At 36.6% G+C, this 21,889-nt stretch overlaps 1 protein-coding gene across 6 annotated transcripts in view; it reads right to left on the bottom strand.

The window, feature by feature from the left end:
• Positions 1–1,541: 1,541 nt before the first annotated feature.
• LOC136260362 (uncharacterized) overlaps positions 1,542–21,889 on the bottom strand; it is a 58,921-nt gene continuing 38,573 nt past the window's right edge. For 2 of the 6 annotated variants that reach the window (XM_066054072.1, XM_066054068.1), the window contains 9 exons: positions 16,992–17,156; positions 16,833–16,937; positions 16,730–16,786; positions 3,863–3,940; positions 3,711–3,818; positions 3,503–3,631; positions 1,794–1,946; positions 1,702–1,747; positions 1,542–1,652 (listed from right to left, as the gene is read on the bottom strand). In XM_066054072.1, the coding sequence (XP_065910144.1) occupies positions 1,637–1,652; positions 1,702–1,747; positions 1,794–1,946; positions 3,503–3,631; positions 3,711–3,818; positions 3,863–3,940; positions 16,730–16,786; positions 16,833–16,937; positions 16,992–17,156 (857 nt within the window). In that variant the 3' untranslated portion in view covers positions 1,542–1,636. Of the gene's footprint in view, positions 1,653–1,701; positions 1,748–1,793; positions 1,947–3,502; positions 3,632–3,710; positions 3,819–3,862; positions 3,941–16,729; positions 16,787–16,832; positions 16,938–16,991; positions 17,160–21,889 lie in introns of all 6 variants that reach the window. The other 4 variants (XM_066054070.1, XM_066054067.1, XM_066054069.1 and 1 more) reach the window with 3 other exon arrangements.

The following is a 21,889-nucleotide window of genomic DNA, read 5'->3' on the forward strand; positions in this document are numbered from 1 at the left end:
TTCAGCTACAAACAAATCGCCCTGTAGAAAGATCAGCTAGAAGAAGTTACCTTGTAGAGAGTTCAGCTACAAATAAATCATTCTGTAAAGAGCTCAGCTGCAAGTAAGTCACCTTTACAGAATTCCGCTACAAACAAATCACCCTGTAGAGAGATCATCTAGAAGAAGAGTTACCTTGTAAATAGTTCTGCTGCAAACAATTCACCCTGTAGAGAGATCAGCTAGAAGAAGTCACCTTGTAGAGCGTTAAGAGAGTTCTGCAATAAATATATTATGTATTATATATATAATTTGTACATTTATATACTGATAAATTCAGAAATATTTAAAATCTGCTTCATCTTTTCTTCCTCCTGTGGTAAAGAAAAAAGATAGGTTAAAAAAGCCCACAAATACATAAAGAAGTGAAATCTAATCCAAAACAGCCAAGCTGTAAAAAAGGGTGCAACCCTCAAAAATGCTATGGTGAAAAAGATGTGAAATCCAAGGTGGCGGCCAAGAAATGGCTGTGATGGCAGGTTAATGGTAAAAATTTTAATAATGACAATTCAGGTGAATTTTGTGCCAAGACCAAGCGGCGCTAAAATTCACCTGAATTGTCGTTATTAAAATTTTTACCATTAACCTACCATCACAGCCATTTCTTGGCTGCCACCTTGGATTTCACATCTTTTTTCACCATAACCTTTCTTGAGAGCCGCACCCTTTTTTTTACAGCTTGGCTGTTTTGGATTAGATAGAGCATACATCACGATATCTACCCTAATAGAACACACACAACCTCTCTACCAACAATCAGTCAATCTCCCTCTCAACCTCTGTAGAGTAACCACTCTTCATGTGAAGAATTCATCTTGGTAATGCACCTTGATTGAGAAGCAACAAAAGACCACTCTTCTCTATCCAAATCCACATGGTTGTGTTGACCTTGCTCAGTACAGCTGATAAAGTTGAATACCCATACTCAACACTGTACTGCATACATGCAATAAGTCAACATCACAATACCATGACTTGGGTGTAAAAATGAAACTACAATTCAGTTACTCAAATTGACTACATAAATATACAAAATGTATGTGACAAAAGCAAGCTGAATTAGAACATAGCTTGATGTGGTGATGCACCAACTATTGGTATATGATCCTCATACAACACTCAGACACTTTATGTTAGTTCATCAACATCATCGTCAAAATGAAGTTGAGTACATCCCTGCCGCTAAAAATCTTTTTCATGTATGTGCATGGTTGTAATGGGACACATCTTGATACGCCACATTCATGAGAACTGTGCTCTGCATGAGTACTGCACAGATGTGCAGAAATTCCAGTGCACAAGGCCACCAACATTATAAATAGATGCTAGTGCCACACACAGTTGAGGAAATTATGTGTGCACATCAGTAGCTATGTGAAATCATGTCTTTGTTGGTATGTAATGATGTGATTACTCCTTGATCATTAGTAATATTCAAATTTAAGTGTATTCACACAATAGGAGATAACAATTGTCTTAGTATCACTCGCATTTTGCACAGGTACCACTAGTTAAAAGTAATAATATATAAAAATGTTTTTTATTATATATATATACATAATACAATTTTTGTTGTGCATGCAAGATGTGTAAGTTCTCATTTGGTACTGTTGCTATAGAAAAAAATGTTATATACAATAACTCACTCTAAATAATACCCACCTTTCATGTTTGATACCTGCAAGTACCTTGCCTTTATGATTGGAAGCTGTAGCAACATTGGTTACTCACATAGTGGTAAAATAGTTACTCACTGATGCACTTCTTATATTGATGGATTTTCAGCATAAATAAAATTACAGTGATGGTCAATGCTATGATTATTATCACAGCACAACCACCAGCAGCATAAAACATCCACAAGGCTGTTGAGCATTCATTGTTGTTAGTGCTTGATGTTACCATATCTGTATCAAAGATTAAACAATGCTATAAATGAACAAATGGAGTAGCTAGTCTGGTTACTATGTAGCTAATAGACTACATTCATACTCTATTTATTAAACAAAATTAATGATCAATTTGCGTTGATTAGCCGCAGCATGCCCAAGCAAAATGCCCAAACAGCATGCCTTAGAATTTGTGACAGTGACAATTATCATTAATCCCATACAGCATATGCAGCTCGAGTTATAACCCTCCACTAGCACTATGGGCAGGGCTTCCCTTTATTGTGCTACAAAAATAGAAAAAATTATTGCTTTTGAAGAACTACTCATAACCGGTCTATTTCCTGAGAGTCGCTGTAATTTTTATGTTTCCACGTATACCACATTGTCTTCATTCACTGTCATGACATGCTATGCTATAAGAATAATTAATTATTATTATTATGTTCACATTGCTATAGTCCATTAGGTCACTCATCAACACCACCCAACCTACAAAAATGCAGTTTACTAATCCAGGTTGAATCTAGTAATCTGATTCACTGCACATGAACTAGTTTAGAAAGCTTCTTGTATACAATGAGTACATGTGTGTACATGTGCTTCATCTGGTGTATTAGTCCAATATCTTGGTCCCCACAATATACTATTCATATATACTTACATCCAATAAAATACCTTTCTAGATCTACGCTTTACATGAGTGTTGAATAATTGTCAGTTTGCAAAGGAAAACATGGAACAATGCAACATTTCCAATTATTAAGCTAACTTTTCTAGTACAGTTGTCAATATGAATTTAGTCTAATACTACTGAACTAGTATCACATAATGAAAAATTTTTATCCAGTTACGCTTTGAAAATACATAGCCTCAAAAGAACATTATTAATGCATGAGAAATAACCGGTATATTAGAGTGTATCAGAATTTCCTGATTGTTGTATTTGAGCAAGTGACTGCCTATTAGAGTATCATGACTTGATGAGTAGTGTTTTCATTAGTTGTTTTATTTTAGACAAACACACACTATAAAGTTTTGAAAATTAGCTGCTGTAATGCTTAAAAGTTTTGCTGGCCTATTAGCTGTGCTTGAAATTATACCAGCAAAATTGGCGCAATCCTTTATAACTAGGCACCAGCCTATTATGCTTTTAATTTTGTTTATTATGCTATGCTGCAGTGCTCAAATTTTTGCCTATTATGCTCATAATTATGCTCAACCTTTTTGCTACAGTTCCCATGTTTTGTTACTAATGGATCGTGATAAACTTTGACTTATGAACAACTGAAATGTACTTGTTGTGCATTAAGAATTTGGCTACATTGTAAACTATAATAACAGTCATGTCAAATAACTACTTAATGCCATATGAGTGACATCGACTGTTCTGTTATTGTAAGTCGACCTTTTTCTATGCTATGCATTTTTGTTTACAGTATGACAATTATTCTGCCTATTATGCTAGCATTATGCTTAATACTTTCAGGCACCTATTATGCTCAAAATTATGCCAGCATAATAGGCTGGTGCCTATTTATAACCAGTAGGGGATGAGACCATCACTGACTTACCAAGTGGAGATGTTACAGGGATAGTGATCGTGTTATTCCAAACATTTCCAACTGACATGGTGATGTTCACTTGAACATTCTCATCTTCCACTTCAGTAGTAGGTAGAACTGCTATGATTGTGTAGGCACCTATTATGCTCAAAATTATGCCAACAATAGGCTGGTGCCTATTTATAACCAGTAGGGGATGAGACTACCACTGACTTACCAAGTGGAGATGTTACAGGGATAGTGATCGTGTTATTCCAAACATTTCCAACTGACATGGTGATGTTCACTTGAACATTCTCATCTTCCACTTCAGTAGTAGGTAGAACTGTTATGATTGTGTACACTAAATATGTATTAGTATTAGCCAACCTTCTAGACTGGGTGAAGGGGTGGGGCTTGCATTTGAGCAAATCATTGAAGTGGTTGGACTAGGTACCCATGAGATGACTATATGGCATATAGCACAGTAAATGCAATATCAAGAAACTAAGCCTACATATCAAGATGGCATGTTATTAGGGGTGTGGTAATTATGCCAGAGTAATTTTCAGCATAATTCCAGAAATCATTATTCTAACATTATGCTAGCAGTTTGAAAGAATTATTAAAGATTTCATGAATGAACGATCGAGATACTCTAATAGGACAGTCACCAGATCGAGATACTCTAATAGAACAGTCACCAGATCGAGATACTCTAATAGAACAGTCACCAGATCGAGATACTCCAATAGCACATTCACCTATATTTACTCTAACAAAGCAATCAATCCTATTTTTTGCATACTACTCTACAGAACAATCAATTATCTTGTTTATGTGCAATCTTTAACCATAGAAATTTAAATATTCAGTCAATTCTACATTTGTATTTGAATTTATTGGAATAATTTTGAGCATAATACAAGCTTTTCCAAGGAAATTCTGAATAGAATAATGCAAAGAATCATGAGCATAATTACCTCAGCCCTACATGTTATGTGGCCTTAATGTCAGTACACTTCACCAGTGTGCCACATAAAGATAACGCATACATAGTTCTGTGCTGCCTCTATAAAACAAGTGATTGAATGACCTACAGTAATCCAGATATCTTTCTGAGATGCAATTGAAAATTGGATTTTCTCTTAATTTTTTGCACTTTCATAAAAGTAGTCTGCTTGCCATAAACTCCATTATTCAAAATTTAGTACGCATAAAAGGGTAAAGGTTTATATTGGTAGCAAATGTCAACAGCAGTTGCAGCATTATTAGTGATCATTCATGGAAAATAAAACTGGGTAAATTTACAATGGTTTGCAAAATCTAATTTGCGTGCCCAGCACACACAAAGAGGCACACACGTACACAAACACGCACATACATACAGGTGCAGATCTAGGGAGTGAGTGGGCTTTGGGGGCTGAATCCTCCCCCCCTTCAATTTTAGGCTTTACTCGATCAACATGCTGAGGATTATAATGAAATTTTGTCTTAGGATAATTATATGCACTGCTTGAACTTCTTTGTTTACTAGAGTGGTATATCCCCAGTATATGGAACAGTTAATTGTTTGGTATTTTAGTAGTTTTCAGTAAACCTGCATTCAGTGATGTTTTACTGAGAGTTTAAAACTTAGTAAAGCAATTATGTTCCATATACTTAAAGTTACTGACACTTTATTATTGGGTACAACTACAGTAAAGCAGCTTAACAAATTAGTAAACTAAGAACCTTCAAGCAGTGATGATAACTAAAATACAAATACTCATAAACCCACCTTATAAACACCTTTCCAAGGCATTATTAGTGGATTTATGCTAAAGGTTATGCAACAATGACCCTGATCAGCATTGGAGGTGTACAAAATTGAGATACTCTAACAGAACAGCCACCTAACTTCTGTAATAGAACATTCAGTGTAAGTACAAAAGTTAGAATCTTTTTCAAATTTTCCTATGCCTATATATACATACAATGAAGTGCAGTGGTCTGTTTAAAAGGCTACTTGTGCAGTTATTACTCAGGGGCATAGGAGAATTTTTAAAAGCGGTAAGGCAAATCCAAGTCTCTGAAGACCCCGTGCAATCGTATAGCTTAAATTAGGTAAATTATGTACTATAAGAGTTTCCTAAAGCAGCTTATTGTAGGGGGTCTGGGGGCATGCCCCCCCAGGAAAATTTTAAATTTTAGCTAATCTGAGAGTGCATTTTGGACCATTTCTGGGCATATTTCCCTGCTACTGATTTAGAATAATAGCTGTATGATTATACCTAATTGCATGCATTGATACATGCTTATATAGTATTATTATACTAGTAGGACATGTTAGTTAAGAAGCTAACTAGGTTATAGAAACAGTATAGTTAACTAGCATTATGTATTCAAAGTTAGCTGTGCATATAAGTAGCATGAATACTTTTACTAGTTCAAGCCGCATACACATTTATATTATTTTTTTATATACAGAATAATGATGTGCTGCTTAGTGTACATTTGAATAGTCAACTAATAATAGCTAAGAAGTCTCAGTATCCTTTAAAGCGAATGCGCCAAAAACTGTTAACCTATGTGTATCTTCTGCCACAAACTGATTGGTCAACAAAATAAGGTCAAGTTCATTAGTAAGCTGTTTATGAATATGGAGTGTCATAAGGTGAGTAAGCCTCTCCTGTTTAATGGTAGAACGTAGATAAGATTTGACCCTTCTCAGTGCACTAAATGAATGTTCGCTAACAGCATTCGTTGCAGGCATGACCAACAGTAATTTTACCAGGATGCAAACTTGAGACAGTAAATCTTTCTGAGCTTCAGACTTGTTTTTTAAATATTTCAATGAGATCAGAAATCTGGCATTTTCCTTTACACTCTGAATTGGCAGTACAATCTGTTGAAAACACTTGAGTTTTTAACTGACAACCATCAAAATCAGAGCCATAAAATTCTGTCACAAATTTCAGCTCTACATCATAATCATCTCCATTAGCTGCTTTTAAAAGGAGATCTTGAACATTGCAGTAAATCTTGTACCGTGGCTGGTCAAATCTACCGCCAATGCAAGCAGTAATCAAATCAATAGCCTCAAAATATATGCGCCTGTAATGGTCTTCTGGAATGGTTGGAAAACTATAACCACAGTTTCGAATCTCCTAGGAGTTTTTCTTCATTGAGGTAGGATAGGCTCATTGACTTTAAGGCAATCTGCTTCCCTGATGGCTTTCTCCCAGAATAATTGGAAATTACTGTCTGTTCTCAAGGATTGAAGTGTTCTCACTACAATCTTTTGACCTTCTGCTGCTGACATATTTGCTTTTTGCAAAGTTCGGCTTAAGTTATCTGTATGCCAAAGAATCAATTCTCCAAGTGCAGCTCCCCAAAAATAATAAAACTTTTCCATTTGTGATTGAACACCAAGTATGCGTGCTCTCATTTCACAAATTCAAGACTTTTGCACCACAGTTCATTAAGAACTTCAAGCACACTTCTTAAAGCTTCTGCTCAAAATGTCCAACAGGTTGGACAAAGAGTTCTAATTCCAGGAGTGTCAGGAGCCATCTCTGTTTTAAGCGTTTCAAAACAGCTATCTCTTCTTGGGGATTCCTTCAAGAGCTTTATAAGCTCATGTGTAGTATCAAGTGTATCTTTGATTAAACTGCACTGTTTTATTGCATCACTGCAAGCTAGATTCGGAGCATGGCCATAACAGTGTGTATAGACTGCTCTTGGTTCTTCATCAAGGAGCTGCTTTGCTACTCCTGATCTGATACCAGCCATACATGCAGCACCATCATAACACTGACCCCTGATTTTGGTCAAGGCAAGATTCAGTCTAAGAAGAACATCTTTAATTAAGGTATCTGCATCAATTTTATCAACTTTATAAAGACCAATGGAGTCTTCGTGAACTTCAAAATTTTCACTAATCCAACAAATGCACAAGACAACTTGTTCACGGTTTGAAACATTAGTTGTCTCATCCACCATGACAGTAAAGAAAGGGGCTGTGTGTATATTAGCAGCTATTTCACGAAGCACTTGAAAGCAAAAAGCTTGATAATTTCATTTTGAACCTGAGGTGAAGTGTATTGTCGCTCTTCCGTTTGATCCAATCAAAGATTCTAGGGTTATCTTCTCCACTGAGCTTCAGTAACTGCAGAAATTTTGAATCAGATCCATCTACAGAACCTCGAAATGGTAGACCTTGTCTGCATAAAAACTTTACATTGGATAGCAATTTCAAAAAGCATCTCCGGTTTTCAAGTTTTTCTTTGGAATGCTGCTTTGAAAGGTTTTCTGCAATGTCACATGTAGTGGCAGGAAGTGTGACCATCGTAAGCAGAGCATCTTTGTGGCATCTGCTCCCTTCATGTGAAGCAAATCTTGAGGTAGCTTCCTTCCAATTAGTAAATCCCAACGAAATGTAGGTTCTTTCCAGATTGGCTACTCCATGAAGTTTGTTTTGTGAGTATGCTGTAATGCAATAAAAACAAAAAAACGCTGTCAATTTTTCACTGTAATGCAGCCAGGGCCATTTGGAGAGCCATTTGGCTTGAAACGAACGTTTAGTTACCTTCTTCTGTCCAAACTCGTGCTGGGGAAAGGTAAAAGAAATCGCTGGGTGGTGAGGTTCTTCTCCAATCATTGGAGTCGACCATTTAACAGCCAGTTCGACAATGACATCCTTGTACACGTGGCGGCCTCGCACCTGGCTGAGTTCGGGAATCCCTCCCGGGTAATCACGCTACGTGTTAATCGAAAACTATTTGCGTGACCCTCGTGCATGACTGTAAAGGTTAAGGCTTTCTTTCCTCAAACGATTACTTATATCGCCTAACAGTCCTTGAGTTTTGAATCCTACCGATTGTTCTTACCGATGCGTATTCTAGCATAAATCAAAAATATGCGTATGCTATGCTCCACAACACTAGCAATACGATTTCCGGATATTTCTAAAAATTGGATCAAAATGTGGTGGGGTATTGCCTCACTTGTCGCACCGCCTCCTACACCCTTGTTACTGGCACCAGTATACTTAATTCAGTTACACAATTTTCATTGAAAATGTTCTCAGATTCAATCTTGTATCAGTCAGATTTCAAAATTTTCCAGTTTCAACATTATTATTCTATCATGCATGCAATTGTGAGAGGGTGCATCATGTGCTTGGTTGTCTGAACCGACCCAAACCTTTTCATTAGCAAATGCTGCAGAGAGTCATATATTCTAAAGGCAGTACATAAATATCTACAGGCAGACATATGCATTTTATGTGGAAATGCCTCCAAATTGCAGCATCTATATTTCAAATTTTTCCTGGGGGGCACGCCACAAGACCCCCCAGAGTTTGCACACATCTACCCAAGAGACTAGTACCTTGAATTAGTCCCCCATTATAAATCCTAGATCCACACCTGACATGCACAAATGTTACACAAACACACACAAATACGCATATATATGCACAAACACGCACACATAGTATACAAACGCACACACACTCACACAAACACACACACATATATGCACAAACACACACACATAATACAAACAAACACACACACAAACACACAGACATATATACCTACACAAACACAGACACATACAAACACACGCACAAACACACATTGGTAACTACTAAAGTGATAACATATCACATGGCTGACTGCACACTTGTAGGGTTTCTGCATAGAAATATAAAGTGAGTCAATATTCTATCGACTGTAAAGTTTTGTTCATTATAAAGTACCAGCTGTTTCCCTGAGCTGCAGAATTCTCTTCCCCTATCAACATTGATTTACACCTCTACTTGATAGTGAGTCACTTTTGAGGCTAAAAGTTTTGATCTCATAATACAGCAGCTCTTTGAAGGGTAAATAATTCACAGTTGTATTTGTAGAGCCAGAAATTTTTGAAGGACAAAACTTTCATAAATTTCATGAGTAATGATTCTTTATGAAAATATAATCATGCAATATTTTAGGTTTCTACTCATAGTTATATCTTTACCAAAACCATTCGTTTAGATTTTTGTGAATTTAAAAATGCAAAAATCATATTTTATTTTTGAATGTAGCAATGCTCGAAAACGTCCTATTGCACCGTGATTTATAGGATTAAAAGATGCATATTTCCAAAGTGTATGCATTACACATTTCACTTCTTGTCTAATATTATTATTCTCCTCCTATACAGTACCTCAGTTCATAATGCCAAGGGCCGGGTTCCAAGCTTGTTCAATTTTTTAGCATTATACATATATATATACTGCAGAGAAAATTTCTGGAGTTCTTTCATGAACCAATGTGCAGCCTATAACATGTACTGAATATTCATAAGTACGTAAACTTCTTTGACCAAAATATCAATTGTGAAATTGTCTACTTGAAAATAAATCACTATTTGTGACACAGTCCAACAAAACCGATCTTATCGCCCATGTCAGCAGATATGATTTTTCACCCAGGACACAAAGCTACATGAATAAACTATCTGATTCCACAATCAAAATCAGCTAGACTTGAGTGGTCTGGTTAAGCTAGCTGCTTTTCCTAAGTTCAGTGGTGATCAGTACGTGCAGGGTGGAGCCTTAATGGAACTCTAGTCAGTCTCGGGATGACTGTATGTGGCTGTACAAGTACAGCTCTGTGGTGCTGAAGAAGTACTTCTGCTATGAATTTCCTTTCATTCTAGCCAATTTTGAGGCCTAAATGGCCCAAACCATTACCTAATTCAACCCTACGCCTTCCTTTCCAATATTGAACACCATCTTGCTCACCTTCCAGTCCCCCCACCTCCCACTCATTTTGCAGCTTGCCTGATACAGTCAACCTCAGTTTAAAAGCTATCTAAAATTGCAGGAAACTTAGTTGTTGAACACTTGCACAATGGATGTTGTGGAAGCAAAGGAATTGGTGCAAAACATGTGAAAATTTGGTACACATAGGTTCAACCATTGGTCATCTGTGGCTCTCTATTTCTTATACGCAGACTTTAACACTCTTATAGAGTCCGACTTTACATTCAGCACACTCAAGTTTTAACAACGACAATTCAGGTGAATTTTGTGCCATTTGGTGTTGGCACCAAATTCACCTGAATTGTCGTTATTAAAATTTTTACCATCACAGCCATTTCTTGGCCGCCACCTTGGATTTCACATCTTTTTTTCACCATAGCATTTTTGAGGGCTGCACCCTTTTTTTACAGCTTGGCTGTTTTGGATTAGATTTCACTTCTTTTTGTATTTGTATACCCCAAGGCCAGCTTTGAGACTTTTTTTCTTTACCACAGGAAGAAGAAAGATGAAGCAGATGTTAAATACTTTCTGAATTTATCAGTAAATGTACAAATTATATATATAATACATATATACATTTGTTACAGAACTCTCTGCATGGTGGTTTCTTTGTAACTTAACACTCTTCAAGGTGACTTCTTCCAGCTGATCTCTCTACAGGGTGAATTGTTTGCAGCAGACCTAACTACAAGGCAACTTTTTCTTCTAGCTGATCTCTCTACAGGGTGATTTGTTTGTAGCTGAATTCTGTACAGATTATTTGTTTGCAGCTGAGCTCTTTACAGAATTGTTTCTTTGTGGCTACTCTCTACAAGGTAACTTCTTCTAGCTGATCTTCTACTGGGTGATATGCTTGTAGCTGAATTTTCTACAGGGCGACTTGTTTGCAGCTGAACTCTCTATATGATGGTTTCTTTGCAGCTGAAATCTCTACAAGGTGAATTATTTTAGCTGATCTTTCTACAGGATGATTTGTTTGTATAGCTGAACTCTCTACAAGGAAGCTTCTTCTAGCTGATCTCTCTACAGGGTGATTTGTGTGTAGCTGAATTCTGTACAGGTGATTTGTTTGCAGCTGACCTCTTTACAGAATGGTTTCTTTGTAGCTGAACTCTCTACAAGGTAACTTCTTCTAGCTGATCTTTCTACTGAGCGATTTGTTTGTAACTGAATTTTCTACAGGCTGATTTGTTTGTAGCTTAACTCTCTACAAGGAAGCTTCTTCTAGCTGATCTCTCTACAGGGTGATTTGTGTGTAGCTGAATTCTGTACAGGTGATTTGTTTGTAGCTGACCTCTTTACAGAATGGTTTCTTTGTAGCTGAACTCTCTACAAGGTAACTTCTTCTAGCTGATCTTTCTACTGAGTGATTTGTTTGTAACTGAATTTTCTACAGGCTGATTTGTTTGTAGCTGAACTCTTTACATGGTGGTTACTTCGTTGTTGAACTCTCTACAAGGTAAATTCTTCTAGCTGATTTCTCTACAGGGTAATTTGTTTGTCTGTACAAGGTACTTTCTCTTCAGGGTGATTTGTTTGTAGCTGATCTCTCTACAGGGTGATTTGCTTGTAGCTGAACTCCTTATATTGTGTCTAGTTTCTATCTCTCAACAGGGTAATTTGTTTGTAGCTGATCTGTCTACAAGTTGATTTGTGTGTAGCTGATCTCTCTGCAGGTTGATGTGTTTGTAGCTGATCTGTCTACATGGTAATTTGTTTGTAGCTGAACTCTCTATAAGGTGATTTGTTTGTTGCTGATCTCTCTGCAGGTTGAGTTGTTTTAGCTGAACTCTCTACAGAGTGATTTACTTGTAGCTGAACTCCTTACATTGTGTCTAGTTTCTATAGCTGATATCTCTACAGGGTGATTTTATTGTAGCTGAACTCTCTACATGGTGATTTGTTTCTAGCTTATCTCTCTACAAGTTGATTTGTGTGTAACTGATCTCTCTACAGGGTAATTTATTTGTAGCTGAACTCTCTCCACAGTGACTTGTGTGTAGCTGAATTCTCTAGAGAGTGACTTAATTGTAGGTGAACTATCTACAGGGTGCATTACTTGTTTATAGCTGAACTCTCTTCAGTGTGACTTGTAATGTTCTGAATCACTACAGAGAGAGAGAGAGCCATCATCACATGAAAAATAAGTACATGAATGAAAAAGAAAGAAGCATGTGTAACAGAATGGCAAATTCAATTGACTATATCGAAGATATAATCAATTGAATTTTCTATTCAATAACCTCAGACTGCATGCGACCACAGAGTAGGCTGCCTAGTGCACTACTGTGGGCATGGCAAGGTACAACAAGAGAAAATAAAAACACACAATTATTATACACCTACAATTACAATAATAATTACAATATTAGGTAACTATGTATCTAGTTCGTACACCACTCTTTACATTGTCTCGCCATGAAACTCCTCTGAGAGGCAGAGATACTGGCAGAGGCTGCTTCATCTAACCAACTCCTGATTCCACTTTTTGATGTGTTTAACTCAGGAAGGATAAATCTATAAACAAATTGACCTAGTTCTGGATAGAAGAGACTTGGCAATGCCCCAATACTATTATCTCAATTGTTTCAGAATAATTAGTGACATTGAGGCGACCAAATTCAGCCAACAACTGAAGGTAATTAGTTTTGTTCTGTTTTCTAGATTGAGCCGACTGAATATGATGAATAGAATCTAGCGGACACGTTAATTCCAACAGTGCAATGGATGAGCTCTGAGGGTTGTACATTACAATATCAGGACGGTAGAGGGTAATAAAAAGACTTGCTGGAATTGTTGACTGGGGAGTGTTATCATCATGCAAATCTGGTAAATCTGCAAATGCTTTGATGAAAGTAGCACCAGTGAAGGCTTCGACACATTTAGTTGCTAAAACGAAAACACTGATATATTTGTAGCTTAACTCTCCACAGGGTGACTTGCTTCTTGCTGAACTGTCTATAAGATTAACTGTTTCTGCTGAACTCCCTACAGAATAACTTGTAATGTAATAGAATTCTATAATGGCGTAAATAAATTAGTTGAATGCTCTATTAGGGTGACTGTTCTATTAAAGTATCTCGATCTCGCATTTGCTACGCAGAGTTGGCTTTCGAATCATAACTCAGTGGTTTGTAATCCGATTCTTCTATACAATTGCAAGGATTTCCTATGAAGATTATTCCAGCTATACAGCTATTTTCAGCTCATTGCTCTAAGCGGTTTGCCTATTAGGCGTAACACTAATACTATTTTATTCATAAAAATCGATTGCGTAATTGTGACACAGGTTGGGTTTTGTGTGTGGTCTTTATCTCGATTCCTTTCAAACCACCAAAAGGCATTCCTACGATGGTTACTCCATCTACATAGCAATTTTCAACTCAATCCATGAAGCGGTTTACCCTGTAGGCGTGACAACAAATCGATCTTGTTTTACGCGAATAATCGGTCATAACTCCTGAACCATTCATCGGATTTGCACCACATTTGATGCTAGCATTCGCCTTTGGACTCCCTTTCTGTGTGCTAAATTTCAAGGCGATCGGAGTACGCGTTGGCATTTTTAGCAATTTTCACAAGTGTGCGTAAACACGAGGAAGAAAAAGAAAAAAAATCGAAACTTTGGCAGCTCGTACCTCGGAAATGGCTGGAGCGTTTTTCTTCAAATGTGGAATGTAGACTCCCCTTGCTAGCGGACAACGCTGTAGCAAATTTGGTTCCAATCGGATAAGGGATCACCGAGATACAAAGGTGTGAAAATGACGGTTTCTTTCTTGCTTTCAATATACTCACGGTGTGGCGCGCGGGCTTCTTGGGCCGCACGACACACTATCGTGTGTCTTGATTCAGTGGTATTCTAATAGAACAGTTAAAGCTACTCTGAGATAATTTACTGATCCTGTGCCCACATTGCTATGTTTCGCCTCCTACATTTGGTGAGTTTTACCCAATATTTCATCATCTCAATGTTTAGCTAACTTTTATCATTTGGCAGCACAAATTCAAAAATACAAGACAGTAAAGCTAGTATAAGCCCTTGAAAGTGGTTAAAGAAAGGACAAGGGTACGCATTTAGATAATCTTTATGAAGATCAAGATACTCTAATTCAGTGGTGTTATAATAGAGTAGTAAAAGCTACTCTAAGGCAATTTATTGATCCTGTTCCCACATTGCTATGTTTCACCTCCTAAATTTGGTGAAGTTTCATCATTATTTGATCATCTCAATGTTTTATGATTGCAATAAATAAAGTAGCATACATAGCTAGGGGAAAGCTAGATGGGCGGAAGACCAACCACAATGTCAGGAATAATTCTTCACTTATCAACGAAGGATTGAGGTATATACTCTAATAGAGCATTTAGCTAACTTAATTAAAAACAGTCAGGTGCATGTGAGATATTGTAATGAGCAATCCATCTAACTTTCTGATCTTTAACATTAAAGTAAACCTTAATAGAGCAATTATGATGGAATACAACAATTTAATTGTAGGAGTAAGTTAGAACAATTGCAAAACAGCCAAGCTATGAAAAAGGTGTGCCTTAAAATGTGACCGGGCCTGCGTAAACAGGGCATGTAGGCACAAACTACATGCTGTCACACTATACAGATCATATCTCAGTACTAGAATAGCATTCTGTAAGTTGCATCATAAAGCCAATGAAATGTTTATTAAGACCTGAAAATTTCATTGCCATTGCATGATTGCATAATACCGTAAAGTCGGGTTGTTAAGCGCATGCACTTATATTATTTTTCGGATAACCTTTTTGTACAAATCATGCTATCTGTTAGGTGCATATGCCTAGTAAATAATTATGGTGAGTGTAACACGGAATCTCTACATTGTAATAGAGTAGTTAATAGTCTGTGCTGGTCACCACGCTAGTATGTAAGGATAATTGACTCCATTTCTGGGTAAAATCCTTCGTGATAAATGAGACTATCACTATCCAAATGGCTGATTTGCTGCTGTACATAGTGAAGAGAGACCTCAAAGAGGCGTAAGTGCTTGAGGAGACATTAATTTTTCAGTACTTTCAGCATTTCTTGCTGTGTGTAGCTCTATCATCGCATTTTGCCATGTGCGCTTATCATCCATGGTTAATTACAAGAAATGTGAAGGTTCTTAGTTTACTAATTTGTTAAACTACTTTACTGTAGTTGTACCCAGTTATACTAATAGTAAAATGTCAGTAACTTTAAGTATATGTAACATAATTGTTTTACTAAGTTTTAAACTCTCAGTAAAACATCAGTGAATGCGGGTTTACTGAAAAACTACTAAAATAACAAACAATTAACTGTTCCATATACTGGGGATATGCCACTCTAGTAAACTAAGAAACTTCAAGCAGTATGATATGCACTTAATAGACACATGTGCTTAACAACCCGACTCTACGGACTACGGTAGTATAGAAAGTTAAGATTGATGGAAGCTTGAAAAAGTAGGCAAAAATCATGTGCCCGCATGACCTATTTTTGCAGGTCCAGTCACAAATACCAATCATGAACCGAGCAAAATTTTTAACCATTTAGATGTACAAACTTTGTCAGGCTGCACTCTACGATTATAGCTAAATACAACTCAATATAATAAGAAGAGAGCGCAACAGCTTCAGTCATGTACAACAAGAGCTATACAATAACAGGTTGAGGCATGTCTTACTATAACATGCATGTTCAAGTCCACGTTTTGAAGTTCAGGCTTTTGAAAATGGTGTTGACTACAAATTGAATTATTGCATTAATTTTATACTGCATCTTGAGCAGTATTACAATCAATTTTAAATTTATGAGCTCAATAAAACATTAATTGTTTTAGTGGCAAGTGTTGGTTAAGTTTAAACCAAGTACAGTATGTGAATCAGAAGAGATAGCTACTATCAACACAAAAATAAGTGTTCATTTATAGAAAAGGAATTCAAGTGAGATCAAAAATTATTCCTAAACAGGCATTTAGGAATTGAAGTGTTCTCTCCTTTAACAAGTCTCTCATTGTTTATGGACTTATCACACCACAGATTAAGCATAAAATTCAAGAGCTTGTAAATCTCACTACCACAGTAATGGAAATATATAAACTTAAATATCAAAATTGGACTAGATCTCCTTGAATTTCTGTTTATCTGTGTATGCAAAGTGATTAAAATTTAGCAATGAGACTAATAATGCTTTGTGACAAGTAGTGACAAAAGTTTTGAAGCATAAATTTTTATTGTTAATTTCTGTGTAAATCTTAAAACTCTTAAATCCTAAAACAGGTTCTCTACAAATCTTGTGCCTCACATGAATACATTGTACCTAGTCTGTCTGTGAACCCACAATACAATAACGGTGTGATTTTCCTGATTGCAGCAGTGCTCATACATCCTAATAACTACTATAGTATAGTAACAACATATCTAGTACTATAGTTATAGTAATAACATAATCTATAGAACATACTCACCAAACTTTGCAAGCACAAAATAATTTAATTTTATTTTCAAATCATCTGTAGCTGCACCTATGATGATGGGATCTGTTAATTGTATGACTTGAGGTATGCTTACCAGTAATTATTAATTTTATGAAGAACCACTCATACTTCTGTGGTACTCTTGTAGAAAAACTACCACCAAGAGTTTTCGGTTGGTTAAAAAACATAATTGTTTCTTCTATGTTGCAAAGTAAAAATATTACAATACATATAATTATTCACAATTACATACCATTTTGTAAAAATGGTGGCCATTGCTTGTACAGTAATGAAATATTTACTGTATCAGTGAACACAATGAAAAAGTGTAAATTCCACCGTTTTGCTAGTGGCGATATCTTCGGGATAAAATTTAGATAGGGTACACTAGGCTGGTAGTACCCTATCCTTTCCAGACCTCCTATGTGATAGTAAACAAAGATCATTTTCATGTGGTTGTGTGCACACACAGACACAACACACACATGCATGTATGCATGCACACACATACACACAACACCCACACAACACACACATACACAAACATTGCAAACACACTCACACTGTGACACATACACACACACATCACAAAAATAATCAACTCAACCTCTTCACTATTGCTACAACATAATCAGCATCAACAATTCACTGTAAGTATTAAGCCAAAAGCATTAATACTAAACCATTAACATGAGATAGCTTAATCATGGCCATATAATTTACAGAGGTAGCTACATCATCATTATTATTATTATTATTATTATTTGATTTTCACACGGTGTGCAACTGGAATAAAAGTCCTATACAAATCCAAGTACAGTGACTATAAAGTTACATTTAAATAACATCTAATTAGACTCTATTTAGGCTGTTTTGGATGGGTAATAAATCTCGTATACTCCACCTTGTTTTCTAATATACTCCACGCCTTCAGGCACAATATAACATATGCTCAAAATCTAGGGTTATCCAATCGCTATGCAGTGTTCACGTGCAGTGATTTAACGAGCGCAATTATTTTGTCACGTGAGGATGCATAGTTGCCATGGCACTAGTATTATCACAAGAATACCAGCTGCTTTTGCCAAGCCTACTGTCATGAAGAGAACACTGACTAATTTATTGTTAATTATGATGTCATTATTATAATACGTAATTGTATGGTTGCTATATGTACCACTAGTTTTATATGAAAATTACTTGAGAGTAAAATAATGTTAGTAGTTGATTGCTCGTCGTTCGTCTCTTCTTTGTGATAAAGATTTGGCTCAGTGAGCAGGGTCACCAGAGATGTCTGGCCCAATACGCAAGCTGATTGGTCCGACGAAGGCGCGGCTTTTAAGATACACTAGGGACGTTGAAGAGCTTCTTTTGGCACGTATTAACGACAAACACATTGAAGAAGAAGAGATAAATGTGGAGGAATTAATCGACCGTTTTTCCACTAATATTTCTATTTTGGAAAGATGCAACCACGATTGGGTCTCACTGTTGAGGGAAATGCATGGAGAAGCTGAGGATGCAGAAGAAAAGGAACAGACACGAGTTGCTAAAGGTACTAAAGGATATTTTGAAGTGTTAATAAATGCTAGTGAGGTTGTAAGTCGGCTTAAGAGTAGGCTTAAATTAAATGTATTGAAAGAAAAATTGAACAGCAGAATCAATTTTTAGAGACCCAGAAAAATCTCTCAAGTCAAGCAAAGGTTAGCAACATAGAGGTCAAGACACTAACATTAAGGTCAATCTGCCAAAAGTGCAGCTTCCTTGTTTTGACAGAAATGTTCTGCAATGGCCTGAATTTTGTGACATGTTTAAGACATCGGTAGATGAGCAGAACTTGCCCAAAGTATCAAAGTTCAATTACCTAAAAAGTGTTTTGAAGGGTACAGCAGCAACAGTTATTTCCGGTTTGTTGATTCACAACAAAAATTATGACACTACAATTGCTTTACTGAAGGAAAGATTTGGTAGAAAAGAGGTGATAGTTGAATCGCTATATGCGAGATTACAAAGTTTACCAAGGTCATGTAATAAGTTTACAGAGATACAAAAAAACTTATGATTGTGTGAAAAAGACACTACGGCAGTTGGAGGCTCAAGGTGAGAGCATAAATAATCAGAGAATGCTAATACAATTAATGCTTTATAAATTTCCAACTGAAGTTGTTATGAAATTAGAAGAAACAAAGAAACCTACTGATGTTTGTTAGAATCCAGAAGAATGTTCACCGGTATGCCATTAATTCTAAAAGTTGTTTGGACAAACCAGTCCATCAGGTCACAAATGTAAAGGGTTACCATCCAACCAATAATATCCCTGCAGAGGTATTCAGTAGTATCAGTGATAGTAAGAGTGTTCGAATAGTAATGCATCCCTGCATTTTCTGTAAGGATGACCACTATAATGATCAATGTGATAGGTATAAGAATTTATCAGAAAGAAAGCAGAAGTTGAGTTCTGATGGGAGATGTTTTATTTGCTTGAAACCTGGACATGTCAAAAGTTGTCCTATTTCACAGAAGAAAGCTTGTGATCATTATGGGAAGAAAGGTTACCACAACCGTTGTTTATTCCCTGATAAATTTCCAGAAGGAGCAAACATGTTTTGTGTTACTGAGCATAATAGGACTTCAGATGTTGCTAATAGTTCAAGTTTACCTTCTGCAAAGAACAGTTTACATGATGAATCTAGTCCTACTGAACAAACAGTTGGCTCTCATGTCACTCATACAATGTTAGCATCGAATGAAAGAGTACTGCTACAAACAGCAATTGTCCCCATCCAAACTTCTGATGGGCAGACTTTGATTAATGCTAGAGTGCTATTGGACAGTGCAAGCCAAAGAACTTTCATGACCACCAAATTTGCACAAAAATTAAAGCTACATTCAGAGCATAAAGAAACTCTTTCAGTTTCTACATTTGGAGCACAAAAGGCTAAGAATGTTGACACTTATGTTGTTACATTTAAGGTAAAGGTCAATGATGGTTTTTTATGACACTGTCTGCCAATGTGCTTCAACAGATCACTGGGTGCATTCAAAGAGGACCACTGTTACAGAAGGATCTTGAGATTTTAAGATTGATTTCACCTGACCAGCTTGCTGATTCTATTCCTAATGTAATGGAAACAACAACTATAGATGTGCTGATTGGCTCGGATATTTTTGGGGAAATTGTTGGGGGCCACAACGTAGTTTTGCCTTCTGAGATGTTTATGTTGGCCTCAAAGTTTGGATACATAGTTATGGGCAAATGTCCAGGAGGTGACCATGATTTGCCAATCAGCACATTGTTTGTATCTACAGTTAATTTTATGTTGCCTGCTTCACATTGTATATCTGGAACATTTGAACCTGTGGATAAGTTGTGGCCCCTTGAAATCATTGGAATTGCAGACCCTATGATAGAAAGTGATAACGATCTAGCATTACACAAGTTTTGTGAAAGTGTTCGGTTTGAGTATGGAAGGTATCTACTTAAATGGCCATGGAAAGAGTCTAATGTACGTTTACCTGATAACTATCTTCTTGCTTTGAGGAGAATGAAATCATTGGTCAAGCGTCTTCAATCTGACCAAGTACTTCTTCAAAAGTATGATGACATAATTTGTCAACAACTAGACAAGGGTATCATTGAAAGGATAGACAATTCTGTATTAAGTGTTACTAGAAAGCAGTATTTGCCTCATCACCCTGTACTTACACCAGCTAAGGCCACAGCCAAAGTTCGTGTTGTCTATGATGCGTCAGCTAAGTCTCAAAGGTTTGTAAGTAGTCTGAACAATTGTTTATTTCGTGGTCCAGTGATATTACCTGATCTGGTTGGGCTTCTGATACAATTTCGGCTACATTCAATTGTCATCCTTGCTGATCTGGAAAAAGCATTTCTCCAAATAGGAGTTCCGGAAGATGAGCGAGATGTCACCCGATTCCTGTGGTTGAAAGATATAAACAAGTCTGATGTAAGTGATGACAATATTGCTGTGTATCGATTTTGTAGAGTCCCCTTTGGGCTGATATGTAGTCCATTTTTGCTTGTTGCTACGCTTAAACATCATCTACTGAAAAAAAGGTACACCTCTTGCTCCGGATATTATGAGTAATCTCTATGTTGACAATGTACTCATTGGAACTGATTTGGTAGAGCAGACTTTCAGTATTTATCAGGAAGCAAAAGAAATTTTTAGGGAAGCCTCCATGAACTTGCGAGAGTGGAACTCAAATGCAGTAGAATTTTTGGAATCTCTTCCAGCTAATGAGAGAGTTTCTTCAGCTGATGGGCAGTGATGGCAAAGTAAAAATACTTGGTCTTTAGTGGAATGTAAAAGATTATTTACAGCATATCCCAGGAGTAGGCATATCGTATTTAATGCCCACCTGTTTTCTGTAGGCAGATTGGGTTGTCAGGTATCCAAGCAAGGTTCTTTGGTGTTGCAACCAATGTTCTAGGTTAGTTACAGGTGTATTTAATTTAAGGTATAGTTCAGTGCCTGCTTGTCCTTTTACAGGTCTCACAAAATCATCACTAATGTTAAACTATTTATATTAACTAGTGGCACCCGCGCAAAATGCGCATGATACTAAGACAATTGTTATGTCCTATTGTGTGAATACACTTAAATTTGAACATTACTAATGATCGAGGAGTAATCACATCATTACATACCAACAAAGACATGATTATGATGTTCACGCATAATTTCCTCAATTGTGTGTGGCACTAACATCTAGTTATAATGTTGGTGACCTTGTGCACTGGAATTTCTGCACATCTGTGCAGTACTCATCATGCAGAAAACAGTTCTCATGAAGGTGGCGTATCAAGATGTGTCCCATTACAACCATGCACATACATGAAACAGATTAGTTTTGAGTGGCAGAGATGTACTCAACCTCATTTTGGCGATGATGCTGCATGAACTAACATATAATATTATATTGAAGTGTCTGAGTGTGGTATGATCAGTTTACCAATAGTTGGTGAATCACCACAATGAGCTGTTCTAATTCGACTTGCTTTTGTCACATACATTTTGGTTTATATTTATGTAGTCAATTTGAGTAACTGAATTGTAGTTCCATTTCTATGTCCTAGTCATGGTATTGTGATGTTTACTTATTGCATGACAAAGTGTGTATGTAGTACAG

This window comes from Dysidea avara, chromosome 7, assembly GCF_963678975.1.
Source record: "Dysidea avara chromosome 7, odDysAvar1.4, whole genome shotgun sequence".
NCBI lineage: Eukaryota > Metazoa > Porifera > Demospongiae > Dictyoceratida > Dysideidae > Dysidea > Dysidea avara.